Source organism: Haliotis asinina, chromosome 13 (assembly GCF_037392515.1).
Source record: "Haliotis asinina isolate JCU_RB_2024 chromosome 13, JCU_Hal_asi_v2, whole genome shotgun sequence".
Taxonomy (NCBI): domain Eukaryota; kingdom Metazoa; phylum Mollusca; class Gastropoda; order Lepetellida; family Haliotidae; genus Haliotis; species Haliotis asinina.
Genome location: NC_090292.1, coordinates 49,079,845 through 49,105,643, shown reverse-complemented (window position 1 = coordinate 49,105,643; position 25,799 = coordinate 49,079,845). Strand labels below are relative to the sequence as shown.

The 25,799-nt window shown below is 40.1% G+C and overlaps 1 protein-coding gene across 3 annotated transcripts in view; it reads left to right on the top strand.

The window, feature by feature from the left end:
* The window catches only part of LOC137260054 (synaptic vesicle glycoprotein 2B-like), a 38,220-nt gene extending 12,972 nt beyond the window's left edge, over positions 1-25,248 (top strand). Inside the window, exons 1-12 of one of the 3 annotated variants that reach the window (XM_067797745.1) lie at positions 547-717; positions 5,474-5,542; positions 6,765-6,926; positions 10,200-10,362; positions 10,886-11,007; positions 11,715-11,875; positions 13,064-13,138; positions 13,983-14,081; positions 15,371-15,459; positions 17,352-17,602; positions 18,828-18,987; positions 20,082-25,240. In XM_067797745.1, the coding sequence (XP_067653846.1) occupies positions 654-717; positions 5,474-5,542; positions 6,765-6,926; positions 10,200-10,362; positions 10,886-11,007; positions 11,715-11,875; positions 13,064-13,138; positions 13,983-14,081; positions 15,371-15,459; positions 17,352-17,602; positions 18,828-18,987; positions 20,082-20,265 (1,599 nt within the window). In that variant the 5' untranslated portion in view covers positions 547-653 and the 3' untranslated portion in view covers positions 20,266-25,240. Of the gene's footprint in view, positions 1-546; positions 718-5,473; positions 5,543-6,764; positions 6,927-10,199; positions 10,363-10,885; positions 11,008-11,714; positions 11,876-13,063; positions 13,139-13,982; positions 14,082-15,370; positions 15,460-17,351; positions 17,603-18,827; positions 18,988-20,081 lie in introns of those variants that run through there. The other 2 variants (XM_067797744.1, XM_067797746.1) reach the window with 2 other exon arrangements.
* The last annotated feature ends 551 nt before the right edge of the window (positions 25,249-25,799 follow it).

Sequence of the window (25,799 nt, the reverse complement as noted above, 5' to 3'; positions counted from 1 at the left end):
TTGACTAGGAGTCCGAGGGCCTTTTGACTTTTTGATGAGGCCCTTTTGACTAGGGGTTTGCGGCCCTTTTGACTTTCTTGGGGCCCTTTTTACTTTTCCATTTTGCGGCCTTTTTGTCATGCGGCCCTTTTTACCTGTTACCTTACAGAATATAATTGTTTAGTTGGATCTTCATGGTTCAGTGTTACATTGAACAAACTAATTACTAAATAATGATAATAACAATCATTATTTCCCATTATTATTATTGAGATATAATTTTTCAGTTCTTGATCAGTTTAAAATGTGTTTGATGCATTTATTCTGTTCATTATGCGTGTATTGTTATTGCTTAAATTGGCAAAAGGACTCAGATTTCTGCCCCAGGTGTTTGTTATGGTATTGCTAGATGCTTGAAGCAACAATGTCACACATCAATCATTAAAACTCATTTGTGGTCTTGTTTTCATACAAAGTTTATATTCCACCTTATACTGAGGCTGATGATGATCCCGAACTGAGCTTTATGGTGAGGTGATATTGATGGACTGCAACAGATTGGCTGTTAAATGTTTACACACCGATGAAGACTGTCATGCCAGTGTGAAAGCTTGCATGACAAAATAATTTTGCACAATGTGAGGACCATTTTTTGGAGTAGGCATCTGGTGATTATGCCAACTGTGGAATATGATCAGTTATCGGAGATAGGTAGCCATGAACAGTTATATTTGACAGGTATGTTCTCTGTTCATATAGGTCAGAGCAACCAGTTCCTCTGTTTGTAGAAAGAATTTTTTGGACCCATTTCGGTCGTAAACCACACAAGGTTTAACCAGAGACTACCATATGTAAGAATGTCCATCTCCCATTGGTTCATTTGAACTTGAACAAATTACCACCGTACACCGCCCAAAAGGGGTGTAAGTCTTTGCACAGGAGAATGAATGATTTATACCCGAACTATGAAAACGCATTCATCCATGGCTGTTAGTGAACCATGATGAAGCAGTGATTCGGATCGACTAGCTGGTACTATGTTTGTAAATTGTATGATTGAATTTCAGCTTGTGTTTGTGTTATGCTTATGTAATGAGAGATTTACTTATTCGGTAATGTCAGTTTGCTGTAGCATTGTGATGAAAGGTAGACAGGGCTTCCATGCCCCTGGTTAGGTTTGTTTCACCTAGGTTATGACTCGGCATAAAACTCTCTCTGCCTGGCATCACAATGCTGCATTGTGTATTGTAATGTCTGTGAATACTGACTGCCATAGCTTTGTGTTTTTGAGGAACGAGAATGTACAGTTTGGTTTGACCTAACCTGTCATTAGCTCTTTTATGATGATGTCCAGTTTGGAAGCACAGTTTGGTGCCGGGATTTTAGAGAAGGGCAATGCACATAAATCATGAAGTCCTAAGGTTGGGGGAAATAATCTTCAGGGAAAGTTTTCTGAAGAGTGTCATTACTAGCAGTCATCCTCATTCTCATCATGACATGTCCCTTTCCTCTTACTAACACTTGTCCTCACTCTACGAGCACTCGTCCCCTACCTATTACTGGTGCCATTCCTCTTCCTATTATTGACTCATCCTCATTCTATTACTTGCACTCATCCTCTTCCTATTATTGACTCATCCTCATTCTATTACTTGCACTCATCCTCTTCCTATTATTGACTCATCCTCATTCTATTACTTGCGCTCATCCTCTTCCTATTATTGACTCATCCTCATTCTATTACTTGCACTCATCCTCTTCCTATTATTGACTCATCCTCATTCTATTACTTGCACTCATCCTCTTCCTATTATTGACTCATCCTCATTCTATTACTTGCACTCATCCTCTTCCTATTATTGACTCATCCTCATTCTATTACTTGCACTCATCCTCTTCCTATTATTGACTCATCCTCATTCTATTACTGGCACTCATCCCCTTCCAATTACTGGCCCTCATCCTTTTTCTGTTACTTGCAGATCCTCTTTCTGTTACTGGCACTCTTCCTCTTTTAATTACTGGTACAGGTGTTCTATCTGTCTTGGAGCTAAGGCAAATACTCAAGTTTCAAAATCTCAACCATTCACATTCGAAGTCGAATTTCAGGATGTAATGATATATTGAGGCAGATATATCCTAATATTATGGGCGTGATACAAAACTTGTATTTCGATAGTTTGCATTGTGTCACTTTTTGTGACCGGCAAAAATGTGGGTTAGAACTGCTTGTCGTTAGAGGGTGTTGGATGGTCAAACACGCTGAAACATGTCATTTGCACTTGGCTGAAACATGTCATTTGTACTTGGCTGAAATATGTCATTTGTACTTGGCTGAAACATGTCATTTGTACTTGACTGAAACATGTCATTTGTACATGGCTGAAACATGTCATTTGTACTTGGCTGAAACATGTCATTTGTACTTGGCTGAAACATGTACTTGGCTGAAACATGTCATTTGTACTTGGCTGAAACATGTCATTTGTACTTGGCTGAAATATGTCATTTGTACTTGGCTGAAATATGTCATTTGTACTTGGCTGAAACATGTCATTTGTACTTGGCTGAAATATGTCATTTGTACTTGGCTGAAACATGTCATTTGTACTTGGCTGAAACATGTCATTTGTACATGGCTGAAATATGTCATTTGTACTTGGCTGAAATATGTCATTATATTTTTAATGCGTAGATTGATGCTCATGCTGATACCGTAGATACTTGACTTGTTTGGAATGTAACCAGATGTTTGGCGTTTGACAGGAAGGACACCAGATGTTTGGTGTTTGACAGGAAGGACACCAGATGTTTGGCGTTTGACAGGAAGGACACCAGATGTTTGGCGTTTGAAAGGAAAGACACCAGATGTTTGGCGTTTGAAAGGAATGACACCAGATGTTTGGCGTTTGAAAGGAAGGACACCAGATGTTTGGTGTTTGACAGGAAGGACACCAGATGTTTGGTGTTTGACAGGAAGGACACCAGATGTTTGGCGTTTGACAGGAAGGACACCAGATGTTTGGCGTTTGAAAGGAAGGACACCAGATGTTTGGCGTTTGAAAGGAATGACACCAGATGTTTGGTGTTTGACAGGAAGGACACCAGATGTTTGGCGTTTGACAGGAAGGACACCAGATGTTTGGCGTTTGACAGGAAGGACACCAGATGTTTGGCGTTTGAAAGGAATGACACCAGATGATTGGCGTTTGAAAGGAATGACACCAGATGATTGGCCTTTGAAAGGAAGGACACCAGATGTTTGGTGTTTGACAGGAAGGACACCAGATGTTTGGCGTTTGAAAGGAATGACACCAGATGTTTGGTGTTTGAGAGGAATGACACCAGATGTTTGGTGTTTGACAGGAAGGACACCAGATGTTTGGCGTTTGAAAGGAATGACACCAGATGTTTGGCGTTTGACAGGAAGGACACCAGATGTTTGGCGTTTGAAAGGAATGACACCAGCTGTTTGGTGTTTGACAGGACGAAGGACGCCAGATGTTTGGTGTTTGACAGCAATGACACGAAATGTTTGACAGGAATGACACCGGATGTTTGGTGTTTGACAGGAATGACACCAGATGTTTGACAGGAATGACACCAGATGTTTGGCGTTTGAAAGGAATGACACCAGATGTTTGGCGTTTGAAAGGAATGACACCCGATGTTTGGTGTTTGAAAGGAATGACACCAGATGTTTGGTGTGTGACAGGAAGGACACCAGATGTTTGGTGTTTGAAAGGAATGACACCAGATGTTTGGCGTTTGACAGGAATGACACCAGATGTTTGGCGTTTGAAAGGAATGACACCCGATGTTTGGTGTTTGAAAGGAATGACACCAGATGTTTGGTGTTTGACAGGAATGACACCAGATGTTTGGTGTTTGACAGGAATGACACCAGATGTTTGGTGTTTGAAAGGAATGACACCAGATGTTTGGCGTTTGACAGGAATGACACCAGATGTTTGGCGTTTGAAAGGAATGACACCAGATGTTTGGTGTTTGAAAGGAATGACACCAGATGTTTGGCGTTTGAAAGGAATGACACCAGATGTTTGGCGTTTGAAAGGAATGGCACCAGATGTTTGGTGTTTGACAGGAAGGACACCAGATGTTTGGTGTTTGACAGGAAGGACACCAGATGTTTGGCGTTTGAAAGGAAGGACACCAGATGTTTGGCGTTTGACAGGATGGACACCAGATGTTTGGTGTTTGACAGGAAGGACGCCAGATGTTTGGTGTTTGACAGCAATGACACCAAATGTTTGACAGGAATGACACCGGATGTTTGGTGTTTGACAGGAATGACACCTGATGTTTGACAGGAATGACACCAGATGTTTGGCGTTTGAAAGGAATGACACCAGATGTTTGGCGTTTGAAAGGAATGACACCAGATGTTTGGTGTTTGAAAGGAATGACACCAGATGTTTGGTGTTTGACAGGAAGGACACCAGATGTTTGGTGTTTGACAGGAAGGACACCAGATGTTTGGTGTTTGACAGGAAGGACACCAGATGTTTGGCGTTTGAAAGGAATGACACCAGATGTTTGGCGTTTGAAAGGAATGACACCAGATGATTGGCGTTTGAAAGGAATGACACCAGATGTTTGGTGTTTGACAGGAAGGACACCAGATGTTTGATGTTTGACAGGAAGGACACCAGATGTTTGGCGTTTGAAAGGAATGACACCAGATGTTTGGCGTTTGAAAGGAATGACACCAGATGTTTGGCGTTTGATAGGAATGACGCCAGATGTTTGGTGTTTGACAGGAAGGACACCAGATGTTTGGTGTTTGACAGGAAGGACACCAGATGTTTGGCGTTTGAAAGGAATGACACCAGATGTTTGGCGTTTGAGAGGAATGACACCAGATGTTTGGCGTTTGAAAGGAATGACACCAGATGTTTGGTGTTTGAAAGGAATGACACCAGATGTTTGGTGTTTGAAAGGAATGACACCAGATGTTTGACGTTTGAAAGGAATGACACCAGATGTTTGGTGTTTGACAGGAAGGACACCAGATGTTTGGTGTTTGACAGGAAGGACACCAGATGTTTGGTGTTTGACAGGAAGGACACCAGATGTTTGGCGTTTGAAAGGAATGACACCAGATGTTTGGCGTTTGACAGGAAGGACACCAGATGTTTGGCGTTTGAAAGGAATGACACCAGATGTTTGGTGTTTGAGAGGAATGACACCAGATGTTTGGTGTTTGACAGGAAGGACGCCAGATGTTTGGTGTTTGACAGCAATGACACCAAATGTTTGACAGGAATGACACCGGATGTTTGGTGTTTGACAGGAGTGACACCTGATGTTTGACAGGAATGAAACCAGATGTTTGGTGTTTGACAGGAATGACACCAGATGTTTGACAGGAATGACCCCAGATGTTTGACAGGAATGACACCAGATGTTTGGTGTTTGATAGGAATGACACCAGATGTTTGACAGGAATGACACCAGGTGTTTGTTGTTGCAGACAGTGAGCGTAGCCCATCTGACAACAGGAAGAATGTCTTCACGTATGAAGAGGCTGTCAAATGTATTGGTAGGTACCACTGCCTCTTGTTGTAACACAAGCTGTTGAGTGTTTGTTTGTTTGAACCCCACCTGATGATGTTTGTTTGTTGTGAAAAAACGCTTTGAATGTTTGTTGTAATATCAGCTGTTGAATGTTTGTTGGAACCCCACCTGTTGAGTGTTTGTTTGTTATGAAAAACCCTGTGAATGTTTGTTGTAATATCGGCTGTTGAATGTTTGTTTGTTGTGACACCACCTGTTTGAATGCTTGTTTGTGAGGCCTAATGCCACCTGATGATGTGATGATGATGATGATGATGTTGATCATGATGATGATTACAGTCGTGCTCCGTTCATCCAAACCTCAGATATCCGGAAACTTGCCTTCCAAATGAGAATTCCATAAAACGAATTCACAACGTTGTAAAAGTACTCACCTATCTGGAAATCTGGTTTCCATACCTGTGCAGTCATTTTCACACACAAAACACTAAAGTATGTGCATTTTTTGTCTCGTATATCCGGATGGTTGATCACCTGTATGTTTACACACGTGATTACTGAGGGCCTTGCATGCCATAACAAATAAGTCGGCAGTCTTTGAAGCGTGAGAAGATCAACTACCTCTGAGTAGCAAGGTGACACTGAGTTAATTTTGAGGCATGTGAATTTGTGGCTCACTGTAATTAATTAATTCAGATGATCAAGCAAGCCTGGACAGATGTGAGCGAAAAGACAATTGCTAACTGCTTTCGTCATGTGGATATTATCCAATCAAATGAGGACCCACAAGAGGACTTGGCTATGATTGACTTCTTCAAGCTAGCGTAACTGCATGAACAGGCATAAGACATTGTATGCAATGATATTTGTTTATGTGTACCGTAATCAATAAAGGTTATGTCTGATGCCTACTATGTTCGTTTCATTGTATGTTTCTTTGTACATATGGCCCATGATTCAGATATGCGAAAATTCTCTTAAAGGGACAGTTTCAATAAAAACATGTGTTTGGATAAACAGGGCACGACTGTATAGTGATAACAATGATGATGGTGATAATGCTGACGATAACAATTAAAACAACAATGAAAACGACAACAAAGATGATGATGATGATGATGATGATGATGATGATAACAATGATGATAACAATGATGATAACGATGATGATGACGGCGGCGATAACAATTGTAAGAATGATGATGATGATGATGATGATGATGATGATGATGATGATGATGTTTCAGGCTATGGTAGGTTCCATGTCATTCTGCTGCTGCTGTGTGGCTGGGCAGTGTCCAGTGATGCCGTGGAGGTGTTGTCAGTGTCGTTCCTGCTGCCGTCCGCTTCCTGTGAACTCAAGATGACATCATCTCACAAAGGCTGGCTTAGTGCTATAGTTTTTGTCGGTGAGTTGCCATATGAAGCCATGAGAACAGGGAATGACACCCAGGCAAGGAGCCAATTGAATGGGACAGAACAGAAAGCCTTGTATAAGAGACACACAATAACCATCACCACCAATCACGACTCCCCACCTGCCAGTCCCTACCTGCTTGAACTACTCCAACCATGACCTCCCTAAATCACTTCTACCCCCATTCAAGCCTACCAAAGAAAACTTTCTCACTGTGCAAAAGAGTGCTGAATAGTTCACATAAAAATAGTCAACATAAACATAATTTCTCTCTACTGAAACAGTAAAAATGGTAACTTTAAATCACTAAAACTGGATGGGAAAATGAAGAGCCTGCATCTTTGATTTTGTGTATGGAAGATGAAGTCTCAACTGCAGGTTGACATTTTCCAGCTTGGACAAAGCTATATTGCTAAAACTGGATAAAAACCCCAAAGTTCCTGCAACTATGAGGAACACATGTTGACATTTTCCAGCTTGCACAAAAGCTATGTTCCCATTTTAAAGTATTTCTGTTGTGTCATTTGCCAGTTATCATCATGATATTTGCGGTCACACTTGTTCAGTTTACTTTCCATTGGTATGAAATAATAGACAGCAATTATTTCGATATAATCATACTTTTCTTCTTGAGGAGATTCACAGATGAAATTTGACAGAAGCGCTGATCTTATTGCACATGCTCTGTGGAGGCCAAAGTTCACTGATATGAAAATGGTGCAGTTCTATAGTCCTTCATTGATTGCTGTTTTTACTGTTTCAGTGATGTGTGTATGTTCCTGTTTTCACCTACATTCACATCCTGCATGACCTTGTCATGATGTTGATCCCCATTGCCACCTCTATTCACCTCCCCCATTGCCACCTCTATTCACCTCCCCCATTGCCACCTCTATTCACCTCCCCCATTGCCACCCACCCCAATTGCAGAGATGCCAACCTCTACAATTTTATTGTCGTTGCAATGAATTTTAGCTTCAAACCATGCAAATATGACTGCACTAGAAATTCTGTGAAATTTGAAGGAAATTCATTAATATTCATATATGTAGGCAAAAACATATGACGACAAGGAGGAATGTAAATCTGATAATATGAAAATCTGCTGTTGGAAGTAACTAAAGCTTCACTCTTAATTAGTGCCATATTATCTTTTAGCCGAATCCATCATAAGTTTAAGGATTTAGTTGTCTACCATTTTTATGGTCAAACTATTTTGTTCCTTGAAACTACTATATGCAATACTGTGTGGTTTGCATCTCTGCAAAGTGTTTTCTGCTTTTGTCTGCGCTTGATTTGGCTCTAACTTATGCGTAGAAGGGGGATAATGTTAACTTATGTGTATAAGGGGGTTAATGGTAACTTATGTGTATAAGGGGGTTAATGGTAACTTATGTGTATATCGGGTTAATGGTAGGTTATGTATATAAGGGTGTTAATGGTAACTTATGTGTATAAGGGGTTAATGTTAACTTATGTGTATAAGGGGGTGAATGGTAACAGTCCAATGCCTGAACAATTATAGTCTGTTCAAGTCAGTGGTGTTCACTCTCACCACTGAGCTCACTAACTGACCAAACTGAACACAGTTTATTATCATCACTACATTTTTTTAGAGGGAGGTATGGGGGCTGTGGGAACCGAGGTGGCAGTTTGGAGACTCCTAGGCCAGGTGATCCAAAAACTGCTATTGTACAGTCATGCCCCGTTTATCCGAACCTCAGATATCTGGAAAACTCGCCTGCCGAACGAAAATTCCTTAAAACGAATTCACAACGTTGTGAAATTACTCACCTATCCGTAAATCCAGTGTCTCATGCGATTACCAAGGGCTTCGAGTGCCAGAACACTTGCACCATGAAAGGGTCGTAATAGAACAGATGTTTGTTGGAAGATATGACAAATAACCTCCATGGGAAGAAAATGGGGGCAATAAACATAATGGGATAAACTTTAATGTTTCCCAGCAAGTGCTGGCATACTTACATGTCTACTGCAGACTATAGCTTCAATTCCTAATGTTTGAAATGATTATGGTCCAGTTTATTTAATCCCTAAACAATACGTGTAGGCACTTGTTGTGATTTTGTAATGTGTACAACATTCACCATGAATTCAGCTCCACGGAACACTGAGCGCACTGTGTTCATCAGCAGTGTCCACGCTCCAATGGACACTGACAACAAGTCTTTGAAATACACTGCACAGGAAGCATCTGTGGTTAACAGCTGATGAAGAGGAGAACAACGCTTTTGAATGTTGAATTTATGACCAATAATATCACAGTGTATTTTCAATACAGGGCATGTCCGTCATACTTATTTGTTATTTACATATCTGTCTCAGGTGGATGAACTATTTGGCTTGAGATCTCCACATAGTTTTAAGGTTCTTTGTCCAAGGGACTTAACTCAGTACCAGTTACTTCCCTTTGTTTTACCAGGTTTGAATCACTTCTGTTGGTTGTGTTCTGGCTCGAGACAATTATGTTTTTTTGTATTTTTACATGTTCCTAATGTAAGGGGGTAGCCCAAGTCAAGTTTCCACCTATCCTTAAGTAGACTGGAATTTTCAGGGCTTGATCTAGAGATGCCAACCCTCATGAATTTATCAGCATCATCCTGAAAAATGCTTGTTGATTCTGCAATCCAGACAAAGCCAAAGTCTTAACATTTTTTTTGCAAAATGTAACACAGATATAAAATAGTCATGTTAACTGGAGGGCTGGGATCATCTTTGACTATGAATAGAGATAATTAAATAGATATAACACTTTATTTACAGAAGTTCTCAAATTGTTTACACAAGAATGTAATCTGGATTTTGAGGTTGGCTGCTTGGTAAATTCCGCACACTGTTTATTTTATTCACATAACATTCACAAACACTGCTGGCGAGTACTGTTAACTGGTTTTAGTTGTATTTAAAAATAGGATCGTTATGTGTCATGGCATAGAAAAGTTTCATTCTTGAGTATAGCAATTTATAGGAGATCCCTAATTTGGGGGATAATTTTTCTGTCTGATGGAGCTCAGGTTCCTAATTGCACCAATTAGAAGTTGCCATCTCTGGCATCATGGCACCACCTTAGCTACTGATGATGACTTGGAGTTTTATGTCCATTTTGCAAAATCATGGATATTTCACATGCAGTTACTTAGTGTTAGATTCATGCCACTCACTCACTCCCTCACTCCCTCACTCCCTCACTCACTCACTCACTCACTCACTCACTCACTCACTCACTGTCAACCATGTGTTTCAGGTATGATGGTTGGGGGATATTTCTGGGGCTCCCTGGCCGACAAGGGTGGACGTCGTTCGATCCTGCTGTGGTCACTGATGGTCAATGGAATTGGAGGGCTGCTGTCCAGTGTGGCCCAAGTCTTCTGGCTTTTTCTCCTCATGCGCTTCATCAGCGGTGTTGGGTGAGTCAGTGATGTAGTTGTCTCCCCTTTATCAGCGGTGTTGGGTGAGTCAGTGATGTAGTTGTCTCCCCTTCATCAGCGGTGTTGGGTGAGTCAGTGATGTAGTTGTCTCCCCTTTATCAGTGGTGTTGAAAAGAAAATAATAGATTGTACATTTAACTTTTCTGAAATGTTATGTGTGTTTTTCAGTATTAGAAACATTAATGCGTATGTTTCAGTGTTGGACATGTCAGTGTGTATGGATCAGTGTTGGACAGGTCAGTGTGTATGTTTCAGTGTTGGACATGTCAGTGTGTATGTTTCAGTGTTGGACATGTCAGTGTGCATGTTTCAGTGTTGGACATGTCAGTGTGTATGTTTCAGTGTTGGACCCGTCAGTGTGTGTGTTTCAGTGTGGGGGGCAGTATGTTTCAGTGATGGACACCTCAGTGTGCATGTTTCAGTGTTGGACACCTCAGTGTGTATGCTTCAGTGTCGGGGGCAGTATGTTTCAGTGTTGGACATGTCAGTGTGTATGTTTCAGTGTCGGGGGCAGTATGCCGGTCATCTTCTCCTACTTCTGTGAATTTCAACCCAAGGACAGACGAGGATCCATGATCTCATTCTTGGCAACATTCTGGATGGGAGGCAACATTCTTGCCGCAGGTATTCACTGATATACAGATATAGTGGCTGGAGTAACAAACCGATATACTGGCTGCAGGTATTCATTGATATACAGATATAGTGGCTAGAGTAATAAACCGATATACTGGCTGCAGGTTTACCTCTGATATAGTGAATTGGAGGCACACACCGATATACTGGCTGTAGGTATTCACTGATATGCAAATATACTTGTAGTTACACACCTATATACTGGCCTCGGCTATTAAGGTATATGTATATTCAAATACTGGCTGTAGGTACACACCGATATACAGATATAGCAACTGTATTTACACACTGATATGTTGATCGGCGGTATTAATTGATACGCAGACAAAAGGCTGTATTTACACGTCAACGTACAGATATAGTCTCTGTACATACACATCATTCACTGATATACAGATATACCAACTGCAGGTACTCACTGATATACTGGCTGCAGGTATTCACTGATATACAGGTATAGTTCACTGATATACTTGTAAAACATGACACACTTGTACACTATGATATACTTGTGCATGATGATACACCCTTACATGATGATATACTCATACACTATGATATACCGGTACACTATGATATACAGATATACACTGACATGTTGTATGAGTATGTGATGTTGTGCTGTGTATGTGATGTTGTGCTGTGTATGTGATGTTGCTGCTGTGTATGTGATGTTGCTGCTGCTGTTGTTGCAGGGCTAGCATGGATCATCATCCCTCAAGAGATGTGGGGCTACTTCTCACCCGAGTTCACTTACTCCAGTTGGCGTATCTTCATCGCTGTCTGCACTATCCCTGCGCTGTCATCCGCCGTTCTCTTCTTCCTGATGCCTGAGAGCCCCAAGTACCTGCTAACGGTAACATTCTCTCTGTAGCCTGCTCATGGTAACATCAATTCTGTGATCTGCTCATTGTAGTTTTCCATCTGTGATCTGCTAAAGGTAACATCCTCTCTGTAATCTGCTCATGGTAACATCATCTCTGTGATCTGCTAACAGTAATATTCTCTCTGTAGCTTGCTCATGGTAACATCCTCTCTGTGATCATGGTAACATCCTGTCTGTGATATGCTCATGGTAACATCCTCTCTGTAGTCAGCTCATAGTAACATCCTCTTCGTAGCCGTCTTATGGTAACATCCTCTTTGTAGCTTACAGAAAAGCATGCAGACCCCATTAAAATTAGTTTGATGACTGTAGTCCTGACAAGAAATAGATTATTTAACACCAGTATCTTTGTCGGCTTGTTGGCCATGAGGTAGAGTGTCCGCTTACTAATGTGACAAATAAATGTGTCAATTGTATACTTGTTTTTACGATATTTTCCGTTAATTTCAAACACTCGCATATCATCTGAATTTAAATGTTCATATAGAGTTAGGAAATGGTCTAACCTGGGAAGAGGTCTTACTTACAAAAAGGAAATAGATCTGACAAAAAGTAAAGTTGGGCACAAACACAAACCTGAAATGCGGTTATTCTGAGAAAAGAAGCCATGTCGTTCGTTCGTTCGTTCGTTCGTTCGTTCGTGAGTTTTAACGCCGCTTCTAGCAATGTTCCAGCAATATCACGACGGGGGACACCAGAAAATGGGCTTCACACATTATACCCATATGGGGAATTGAGCCCCCTATTACCACCCCTAAACACAATGCTTGATATGCAGGTCCACAACGCAGTAGCCACATACACATGTACGGGGTCCCATTCTTGATTTTGACAGTTTTCAAGAAGGTCGTGAAATCACTTAGAATATTAATTTTGACACTCGTCTTGCATCACACATTTGTTAGTATTTGTTTCTAGTCATTTGTTTTAAAATGAATATCGTACACATGCAAATAACATGCCATACACCAATCATCTTTCAAATGCGACTACATTCCAAATAACTATGGTTGTAAGGACGTGCAAATGGTGATGCACTCTCAAAACATTCAATTTTATCATATCAACATTGATTGACTCCAATAAATAAATAAATATTTTTAATTGTAAATTAAAAAATGAAGACCCGCTACTTGAAGAGTATATGTTTCTCTGCAGGTTCGACGAGAGACTGATGCCATCTACGTCCTTAAGCAAGTCCACGAGAGAAACAGAGAAAGAGAACCTTTTAAGGTAAGTAGAATTTAAATCAAACTTTGCCGGAACAAGTAATAATTATAATAATCATCATGCTTAAATGTGTACAAAAATCCTCATTTTTTTTTTCAACTGTTAATGGCCATTATATCTCTTCCTTGGAAGTAGTATTTTATCCGTGAATTACCTTAATGTCCCTTTTCCAATTTGTAATTTCAATAACTATACCATTGGCTGTCTCGCTGAGTATGTTTTTTCCTCATTCTTTACTTTACTGAAGTTAAGTTAGTAACCTGTTTGTTTGTATTCACTATAACTATACATGCTCATTTCAACTGGTGCTCTAAGGTTAATATCATTGTTTTTACACCTTCACATGAAAAATGGGCCGATGGCCTTATTTACTTTCGAATAAATAATTTGAATTTGAATTTGAATTATCCTCATTTTCTGAATTAGTTCACAGATTCTGTATTTGGAAAATGAAAACTCAAAGACTGCAATATATTTCATCAAATGCAGACTTACGTTTTACGTTTTACGTTTTACACACATGAAGTAGTAATTTAGATGTGGTATATGTTGCATACTTGTCTATTTGTATACAGGCTTTCTGTAAAAATGTATGATTGTATGATATGTCTGTTTAATATGTTCGAGGTGGATGCATGGTTTGATTCCCCACATGGATACAATGTGTGAAAATCATTTCAGGTGTCCCTTGTTGTCGTATTGTTGGAGTATTGCTAAAAGCAGCAAAAAACCTAACTCACTCTCTTCAAATTTTTCTGATGGTACAGGAATTTTCGAAGAACGAAAATAGTATTGACCTTTAATGTGGTTGGAAATTCACTTGACCTGTTGTGGTTATCTCCCTTAGGTGGAAGCGTTGGTGCTGTCGGAGGATGAGAAGTATGGTCACACGTCTGTTTCTGACAATGTGCAGAAGCTTCAAACCATGAAAGACAAGTGTGCCCATGTATGTATGTCATGTGATTTAGAATTGCTTCTTTATGCTGAAAGGTCACATGCAACCAAAAAATCAAACATAATTAAAACTCGGCTATCATGTGTTCATAATATGTAAAATGCACTTGTAGTTGTTAAAAAAGCCAATGAAGTTATAAGCGTATAATCACAAATTAAAAGTGCAATATTTTGTACTTGTGTTTACCTCCCTTGAAACGAAGCAGCCATGTTACCAAACCCAGTCAGAGGTGGTGTATGTGCACTCATGTATAACAATGCCTGTCATTGGCCACTGGTGCACTGGTTTGACGATATGCTTAGCCTGCTCTTTGTTTATGGCTTATAAGCCCAATAGGTGTTAATTTCAAATTGCAAATGGCAAGTATTTGAAGTTGTGCATTGCATATTGTCATTAGCAGACAGGCAGAAATGTAGGTGTCAATAAACCAGACATTGACTTTTCTCTGTGACAGAGTCTGCTTATCACAATCAACATGTTTTTTTAATGTAGAGTAGATTATTTACTTGTTTATGTACACAACCAAGATTAGACTACTACTCATGACCTCATATTCCGAGCAGGCATACTCTCTCAAGCTTCGCGAACCTACCCATGGCTCATGCGTTATGAGCAAAGTGCAGCATAGCTGTTGAAACCACTTTATACCAGGGCTGGGGGAAAATTAGTGATTTGTTTGAACTATGATTTCGTGGGCTTTTTTTCATTGTGTTTTTTTTCAACTTTATAGGTTGAATTGGCATTTTTGATAATTTGTTTCTGTAAGTGTACACTGAAAGGTATCAGAATCTGCAAAGTTGTGTTTTATGTTGCATGTGACCTTTAATGGTAGTGTTTCTTTATATGTAAGTAGCCGAGTGGCTGGAGCTGGCTCATCGTGCTTAGGATCTGGGTTTGATTCCTAAGTGGGCCCATTGCATGATCTATGCAAATGGGCCCTGAGCATTGATATAGGCAAATGGGATGTGATGACATGTGCCAAGCGAGTCAGACCACCTATCCATTTGTGTCTTTTGCCAGAAGTTAAGCTGGCTACTGAAATTTAGCTGTAACGCAGAATTTCAAAATTTAGCAGGCCCTAATTTTGTTTTGGAGAAAGAACTATTTGTAATATACAGGCTCAGTGAGACTTGGAACCTTCCAGAGACATTGATTGAAGGTTATGACATCTGACTTCAGCTTGAAGTGAATTTTTACTTCTTTCAATGGCTCAACGCTTAATTTTCATTATCAACTCCATGAGGAGTATACAATCCAGCACTGCCTGACCTCTGTTACAGCTGCTGGACACGACTGTGGCGCTGTTCCGTCCACCACTGCTCAGACGAAATGTTGTCCTACTAGTGATCAACTTCACACTTGCATTTGGGTAATTTGGTTTTAGTTCCGTGTGTCCTGCGAAACTAATAGCAGGAGTAATATCAGTGTCCTTTCCATGTAATTTAGATCAGAGCTAAATGACATTCATTTTCTTTCCTTGGGTTCAAAATACGAAAAGCTGGGTTTTACGCTGTGCACAAATCTGCGTCCTGTATGTACAGATGCAGAGAATGGACACAGAAACAACAACAAAAAATATTACATCTTGTTCAGCTTGACCTGATTAAGTGATTATCAGTGCATTGCGAGACTGTATCACATCTGGCTGGGTCTATTATTGTAAAGGGGTGCACCTTTGTCAGTTGATTGTAAACATGTCTGAATAGCCGAGATAAGGTCACCGTTTAATATTCTCTGCTCCCCTGTTTAATGAAGTTAAGCTGACCTGTCATTTGTAACAACTAGTTAATGAGTGAGTGAGTTGAGTTTTATGCCACAGTCAGCATTATTCCAGCTATGTGGTTGCGGTCTGTAAATAATCAAGTCTGGACCAGACAATCCAGGGATCAACATTATGAGCATCGATCTGCGCAACTGGGAATAAGTGATACCTGTCAACCAAGTCAGCAAGCCTGACCACCCGATCCCGTTTGTCACCTCTTATGACAAGCATAGTCGCCTTTTTATGGCAAGCATGAGTTGCTGAAGGCCTGTTCTACCCCGTGACCTTCATGGGTCAATTATATGAGGAAGTAACAGTAAAAGGATGAGTGTCAGTAATAGGGAGAGGATGAGCGCCAGTAATAGGGAGAGGATGAGTGCCAGTAACAGAATGAGGATGAGTGCCAGTAATAAGGAGAGGATGAGTGCCAGTAACAGAATGAGGATGAGTGTCACCTTGTGTCAACTAACCTATCAGCTCATGCATATCTAGACTAGCCCAGGACAAGCTGAACAAGCTCTGCATCTGAAGGAGTGCTGAATACTCGAAAACAAAAACTGTTTTAACCGTATACTTTGTTGGATCCTGGGTCATGCATGACACACAAATGTGCATCCAGTAATGACAAATGTTGAGAATGGACACCGAAAACCCCAAATACTGCATTAGAAGAGACCCATAAAATGTCAAGATAGTACCTACAGCATATGAAGATATATGTGTCACCCATCACTTATGACCACTGTCCTCATGGTCACTGATTCATTCCTGTCTCTGAAGTATGTACCTTCCCTCTATCATTCAACACCCTCCTTCCTTCCTCCAACATTCATCACCCTCCTCCCACCATCATTCAACACCCTTCTTCCTACTTCCGTAATTTAACATCCTTCTTCCACCCACCAATCAAAACCCTCCATCCTGATGCATCCTTCAACACCCTCCCTACCTCAACCATTCAACACACTCCTTTCTCCCTTCCTCATTCAACATCCTCCTCCCTTCCATCATTCAACACCTTCCTCCTTCCATCATTCAACACCTTCCTCCTATCATTCAACACCTTCCTCCTTCCATCATTCAACACCTTCCTCCTTCCATTATTCAACACCCCGTCCTTCCTCCATCATTCAACACCTTTTCCCCTCCATCATTTAACACCCTCCTCCCTGTCTCCCTCATTCAATACCCTCCCTCCTTCCATCATTCAACATCCTCCATCCTCCTTTCCTCCCTCCATCATTCAATGCGCTCCTTCATCCCTTCTTCCATTTAACACCTTTCTTCCTTCATCATTCAACACCCTCTTTCCTCCCTCTATCATGCCATACCCTCCCTTCATCATTCAACACCCTCCTTCATAAATCATTCAACATCCTCCTACCTCTATCATTCAACACCCTCCTTTCTCTCTCCCATCCATCTTTCATTCAACGTCCTCCGCCTGTCAGTACCCAGGAGTTGTTCATTCCTTCACTCCCCTGTGTTCTCCCCACCAGGTACTACGGGTTGTTCATGTGGTTCCCTGAGCTGTTCAGTCGGATTGAGAAGTTTGGCGGGACACCATGTGACCCTGGCCCCATGAACTCAACCATTGGCAACTCCACTGACAACCACAACAACACGACCATGTGTGAGCCGCCAAGTAACACCATCTTCTTGGAGGGTTTCCTCACAGCTGTGTCCAACCTTCCTGGAAACTTGTTCACCATTTTCCTCATGGACAGACTCGGAAGAAAACTACTACTTTGTGAGTGTTTTTTGTGAGAAGATGGAATGCATGTTGAAGATGATACTAGTAATGTTCTTATTTATTTAGAAAAGTGACAGACAAAATGTAATGCAACAGTCACCCCAGCCCATACTACAACCATGCCATGTCACATCACAGTCACCCCAGCCCATACTACAACCATGCCATGTCACATCATAGTCTTGTTCTTATTTATTTGGAAAAATGACAGACAAAATGTCATGCAATGGCCTAGTCATTTCAGGCATCAAAATGACGGTGCAGAGGTATTTTCCTTTGGAGTGCCAGTAACCTGTGACTGTATGATTAGACATGCCCTGAGAATGGACAGCCATGCTGATTGTGTTTTTGTCTACCTGAGTCCTACGGATTAATAAATGTTTGAAGGAACACCAGGCTATGCCTTATACACCATCCAAATCACCCTAGCCCATACATGCCATGTCACATCATAGTCATGCCACACTAAGTCACACCACATCACAATGCAACACGCCACAGTCACACCAGACCAAAGCCACACCACGTCACATCACATAACACCACACCACACTACATCACATCACATCATGTAACACTACACCACACCAAAGCCACACCACATCACATCACATAACACCACACCACACTACATCACATCACATCATGTAACACTACACCACACCAAAGCCACAACACATCACATCACATAACACCACACCACACTACATCACATCACATCATGTAACACTACACCACACCAAAGCCACACCACATCACATCACATAACACCACACCACACTACATCACATCACATCATGTAACACCACACCACACCAAAGCCACAACACATCACATCATGCAAAAGCCATGCCACACCATGCCACAGCCGCACCACACCAAAACCACACCACACCATACTAAACCACACCACACTGCAGCCACTTATACCAGCCATGCCACCCCATGCCACGCCGCACCACCCCACATCACATGCCACGCCACATGCCATGCCACGCCATGCCAAGCCCCACATCACAGCTACCTCACCCCACATCACAGACACACACGCCCCCACCCCACCCCACACCACACCACGCCATGTATATAATAGGACTGGCAATGTTCATGGTTACCTCCCCTTGCTAATTCTTCTTTGGTCTTTCCACTTCCAGCAAGTGTATATGAGGGCTGGAGGTGTTCATGTTTACCTCCCCTTGCTAACTCTCCTCTGTTCTTACAGCATCCAGCATGTGTATATCAGGGCTGGCGGTGTTCTTTATATGGTTTGTACAAACCAGAGTACAGAATGTAGCAATATCGTGTGTGTTTGGAGCTGTCTCCACCATTGGCTGGAATGCACTTGATGTTCTCTCCACGGAGCTTTTCCCAACCAACGTCAGGTACGTAGTACTCCACCTCTAGGAATCATACTAATGAGGAGCACTTAACATTTTCCCCAACTATCCTGTTGATGCAAAAGCAAGAGAGTAACAAGGTGATCTGAACCCCTCAGTGGCTATATCTCACAGATTAGGCCAGACCAATTTTATTTCCTGTTTTACTGTTGCATTTTCTCAAAAAATAGAAAAGAAAAATTTTTTCACAAATCAAACTATAAAATCCAAAGGTTTTTAATGGCCAAAAATGTGAACTTACAGGACAACTTTTTAGATTGTTTGTTTGCCCCATGTACAATTCAAAAGTGCAAAAAGATATAATGTTGAGAAGGACCCGATGTATTTCATGAATATTGTCTATTTTAAGAAACTAGTCATGGTTAAAAATACCTGTAATGCCACACTCAGTGCTTTAGTTCATGCAGTCATGGGACGTAGACTGTTGCCAATCAACCCACAAAATTACTGTAAGTCCCCATGGTCCCTAGTGTGGTGATCTACCTTCAGTTGTTGGCGATCTATAGCCTGTTTTTATACTGTATTGTCCATATAACGATATCAGTTTTAACTTTCCACACTAGTTTTAATGCTAATTGTGATATTGTATGTGTTTTGCTGTCCTTTGTTGACAGGTTTCATAATGTACATATAGTCCTTTTCATTGCTGAATGTTCTCGTCACGATATGGCTGAAAAATTGCCAAGGTGACGTTAAATATTAACTCACTCACTCACTAAGGTCACAGTGGAAGTGGAAGTCACAGAATATCGTGTCCCTTACTTATTATGTAAATATCAACTTTGTAGAAAAGTTCACCTTTGCAGGTTTTTATGATCTCGTATAGCTGAGGTTGTTTCTGACTCAAACGGACTGTAGATAAGCTAAATTTTGAAGTGGTGGGATGGTCAAAGTATCTATCTATCATGCTAAATACCTGGGTTTGATTACCTGCATGTGTTCAATATGAAAAGCCCATTTCTGATGTACTCCACTGTGGTATTGCTGGTATATTCCTAAAAACAGAGTAAAAATTAAACTCAATCTCTCTCTCACTATGTGGAATACACCATTATCCAAACTGAAATTTTGCATTACAGAACTACAGCATTTGGTGTCCAAACAGGGATGGCTCGTATCGGTGCTATCCTCGGCAACGTGGTGTTTGGTGAACTGGTAGACATCCACTGTGCTGTACCGATGATCATGGTGGCTGTCTTGTTGTGTTTGGGTGGCCTGACGGCCATCAAACTCCCAAACACCACCGGCGTCGACATTCACTGATGTACAGAATCTCCAAACATCACGTACTCCACATCTATATGCATGGATTGCATTGGGGACAGTGCTCAGAGACTCTGTATGGAGCTTATGCAAGTGCTGTCATTTCAGAATGGTAATGTGTAAGGTATTCCTGTTTTCTCGGTGCTTAATGTACACAGGTTTCTTTAATGTACACCGCTCAAAATAATTTAAAGGCCACATGCAACGTAAAACACAACTTTGCTGATTTTGATACCTTTCGGTATGCACTTGTTGAAACAAATCATCAAAAATGCGAATTCAACCAATAAAGTTGAAAAAAAACACGATGAAAAAAGCCCACGAAATCAGAGTTCAAACGATTAACTAATTTTACGCTGGCACTGGGAGACAATGTGGTTTCAACAGTTACTGTGCGCTGCGCTCAGAACGCAGGCTATATACTTTGCCTGCAATGCATTTTGTGTATCATGAATGGATAGCTATGTTTTAATTAATTTTGATTTTTTGGTTGCACATGTCCTTTAAGGATCACTCATTCTTAGAAAGAGGCGGTGCGGTGTAATGTTTAAAGTGTTTGCTCATCATGCCGAAGATCCGGGTTCAATTCCCCATATGGGTACAATGTGTGAGGCCCATTTCTGGAGTCCTCACTGTGATATTGCTGGAACATTGCTAAAATTCCTCACTCACTCACTCACTCACTCATCCTTTGAAATGATGCTTCAAAAATATTTTTGGACTTTAATGTTTTGATTTTGTAACATATCAGTGTCTTACTCCTTTTTCGAGATATGCGTGAGATTGTTCTTCAGCAACCCATGCTTGCTGTAATAGTTGACTTGCAAGTCTGCTTGGTTGACACATGTCATCATGACCCATTTGCATAGCATGATGCTCATGATGTCAATCACTGAATGGTCTGGACCTGACTGGATTATTTGGATTATTTTTTTTGCAGACCATCACAATATAGCTGGAATATTGCTGAATATGGCATTAAACAAACAAACAAACAAACAAACAAAATGAAACAAATATTTCTCTTCAGTTGAATGACAGAGCTGAAATGGATATGCATTGATCTGCTCCCCGAGCAATGTACACAGCTAGGACAAAAAGGCAATATATAGTAACAAATCACCTGAAGACAAAGACTAGTTGTTAAAGTGTTCAGTCTGAAGACCCGGGTTCGATTCCCTACACGGCATTATGTGTGAAGCCCATTTCTGGTATCCCCTGCTGTGATATTGCCAGAATATTGATTAAAGGCTAAACTCCCTCATTCCTGAAGACAAAGAAACCTTGAAACGTATGTTTTAAAAAATAAGGAGATGATAATATTAAACAACATTAACTTAAAGTTTACTGACACACTTTCTACAGTTCTTATTCTAATTAAGGATCAATTTGTTTATGAAGTATAATTATTTGGGGTTATTTCATATGCAATGCTGATATTGAAGCTAAGGTTTGTATATTTGTACAACATGAAAGTTTTGTACTTCATGTTGGGGTATATTTTTTAAATGTTTCATATTTTAACTCTTAGGTTGTGTTTAGAGTCAGACAATGCCTGATAACAGTAACATGTGTCCTGGTATGTAATTGTTTATAAAGAATGAAGACATGCTTGTGTGTTATACGTCATGAATATGGTCCACTGTTCACAGAAAACACAGATCCTGAATACTATTTCCCTAACAACTACTGTCCTTCAGGAATATCCACATGTATATTTTTGTGTCTTTATTTCATAAATATGAGGCATTAATCCAGAAGTGTAAATAGATCCAGTTTGTTTTAAGGTGATTGAATGAGTTGTGACCAGCTGGCATTACTGACAATCAGTTGTTGGAGGATAGTATTTAGGCAGTCTGAGTTAGAGAATGTTATTTGGCATGGATCTGTTCTGGAAAGCAGTCTTGCATTGGAGCTTCCATACCTTACAACAATATATCATAGCCCAAAGAGGATCCAAACTCCCATTCTGAATGAAGACTTGCAACAATATATCATAGCTCAAAGAGGTTCCAAACTCCCATTCTGAATGAAGACTTACAACAATATATCATAGCCCAAAGAAGATCCAAACTCTCATTCTGTAATGAAGACTTTCAACAATATATCATAGCTCAAAGAGGTTCCAAACTCCCATTCTGTAAAGAAGACTTTCAACAATATATCATAGCTCAAAGAGGTTCCAAACTCCCATTCTGTAATGAAGACTTACAACAATATATCATAGCCCCAAGAGGAACCAAACAATCAGTTGTGAGAGGATAGTATTTATGCAATCTGTGTTTCCCCAAGTTAAACTTTGCAGCTGGATTTGAGCCCTGAGCTTTTTCTTTGTCTGCACTCCTAGTGTCACTACTGAACACACCCTCGACTCCCCATCTCGCCCCCATCCATGCTCTTTGTCTATACTCCCATTGTCTCTACTGAACATGTCCTGACTCACCTCGACTGTATCACGACTCTCCTCGTCTTTATTCCACTGGTCCTTATTCCTCTCATCATACTCGATTGTCCTTATTCCTCTGTCCTTACTCCCTTCATCCTTACTCACTTCATCTCTACTTCCCTAGTCCTTACAGCTGAACTTGTGCCTTCAACCAGTTCTACCTGTTTGTGGTAACATGGAACTAATGGGACTGGGTGGATATATTGACTTGGTGCATGTCTTCAGCCCATGTCAGAGAGCACACTTGTGATGGAACGGTTGGGTTCACTGACCTAGTTGACACTGTATCAGTTCCATAGATCGATGCTTATGTTGTTGATCACGGTATTGTCTGCTCCAGACTTGATTAATTACAGACTATCCCCACATAGCTGCATGATGCATTGAAAAGGACAAATAAGTGCACATCGCTGAATGAAGGTGAACTTCAGTGCCTATAGTAGAAGTATATACTGAGTGAGTTAACATTCAGCACTCACATCTGCATTACTTCAACCATATTGTGACTACAGATATATCAGTCTAATTAAACTTATCCTCAGTACTTTTCGTTACACTCCACTACTGAGTCTATCAAAATCTTATAGGAGGTTGCGTCAGGTAACCTTTGAGATTGAGCACTCAGAACACAGCTTACGAAATCGTGAAAGTGAACATTCGCACATACCTTTTGAACTTTTTATCTCGAAAAGGTTCATACCCAAATGCTATATAGCGTATGCTTGCTTCTGGGTGATGCACACGGTGTACATACAACCATGACAACGGTGAGTAAACAGTCGCTGAAAATAGTGTTTTGAGCAATATTCTTGCGGAAATATCAGCTAATGGTAACCATGTCAACAGAAACCCCAAAGCAAATATACTGCAGGTAAAATAACTGTGTTATATGTGGACTTCTGTTTGTGGAGAGATCTGTGTCAGTGATCTGAATATTTTGTCCCTCCGATCCCTAAATAGTAGCCGTTGTCTGATTGGTGAAATCTATTTAACTGTCTCGCGTTTGATTGGACGGTCATTGGTGACTCAAAGGTTACCTGACCACGACCTACTACTAGGTTTTGTTAGACTCAGTGGTGGAGTGTGACGAGATACACTGAGACTAACTTTACTTAGACTGACAGATATATAGGATTATTAAAAACTTATCACAACGTATATGGTTAGGGATATTGGTGTTTTTAGGATTGATATTGTATCAGTGTAACAGTGAATAAATACATCATTATTCATACATCTGTAACTATGTTTGTCTGGTATATTACAATGGGATACAGGGTATGGCTATCCCCATAGGATTCACAGTTGTATATATACTCTTAATAAAATCTGGGAACTTGAGCATTTAATTTGGATAGGATGTGTAACCGTTAACTATGGTTGTAAGGACGTGCAAATGGTGATGCACTCTCAAAACATTCAATAATATTATATCAACATTGATTGACTCCAATAAATCTCCTAAATATGTTTAATTGTAATTAAAAAAAAGAAGTTCTGCTACTTTTTTTGAAGAGTATACTGTATATATTCCAGCATTCCACCAGTCCACATACATGTCATATGTACTGAGGGAAACAAGTAAAGGAACACATGAATTACAAATTTGTTGACTATTTCCAAGTTTCCTTGCACAGTGGGTGAAAATCTTGATATGTTTCAAGGAACACTGTGACAAAGTGGTGTTCCCTTACTTGTTTCTCTCAGTATATTATTTCCCGTGAAGTAGAGCTTTGTTTAATTTGTTGAATGTATAGTTTTGTTTATGCAATTGAATATGCTGTATGACAGACTGTTTATATGATTTTTATGTATACTGGACAAAATTTAGGGATATTGTTATTTTTATGATTGATATTTCATCAGATTGTCAGTGAAGAAATATTCATTATTTATAATTTCAAAATTTATATATATCCCTAACTGTTTTTGTCCAGTGTATATCTGGGTATTTTTATGGTTGTACTTCAGACAATGATTATGATTATGTATTTGATTGTTGAATGATTGTTGATGATTTTATCTAGGGCTGGCTAAATTTATCAATATCATGAAATATCGTTTATAGGAAAGATTATCGATGATTATTGATATGAAAACTTTTATCGATATCACTGACTTTTGTGATGGAACAAAGAAAATGTTTCATACAGCACATTTAGGACTTTATCTTCCGGATGCCATTTTGTAAACTGTTGAAAAGCATGTCATCACTCACCAGTAAGGTGAAACACTTTAATTCATTTCAGACATTTTTTGCAGTGTTTCTCAAAGTTACAGCTCTGATATGTATCAATAATCGATAGATACCTACTGAACAATGATTGATCTCTATTATGTATATCAATAGACAGCCCTGATCTTATCTGTAGTAGTACTTCTGTGATGATAAGTGAGACAAACACCAAGTTGATGCTGTTTCACATATATTTTGGTAATGCAAAAAGAAAGAGGAACCAAGAGAACATTTTTTTATCTGACTGACTGTATTTATACCAAGAAACTTTTGAATAAAGATGTTTACAAAAACATTAAAATGTTACACCATGGAGAAAGACATTTTTTCTTTCGTATAAAGACTCGCAATACATTTTCTTTCAAAAGCGAGGAAGTTATTTGGCATGGATCAGTTCCAGAAAGTCTTGGATCTGAGCTTCCCTACCTTACAACAATATGTCATAACCCAAAGACGATCCCAACTCCCATTATGTACTGAAGACTTTCAACAATATATCACAACCCGAAGAGAACCCAAACTCCCATTCTGTAGTGAAGAGTTTGAACAATATATCATAATCTAAAAAGGTACCAAACTCCCATTCTGTTATGAAGACTTTCAACAATATATTAACCCCAAAGACGATCTCAACTCACAATCTGTAATGAAGAATTTGCATCAATATATCATAGCCCAAAGAGGATCTTAGCTTCCTTACTGTATTGAACACTTTCAATCAATATATCATAGGCCAAAAAGAGGATCCAAACTCTCATTCTGTAGTAAAGATTTACAGCAATATATCATAGCCAAAAGAGGATCCAAACTCCCATTCTGTAGTCAAGACTTACAACAATAAATCGTCGGCTG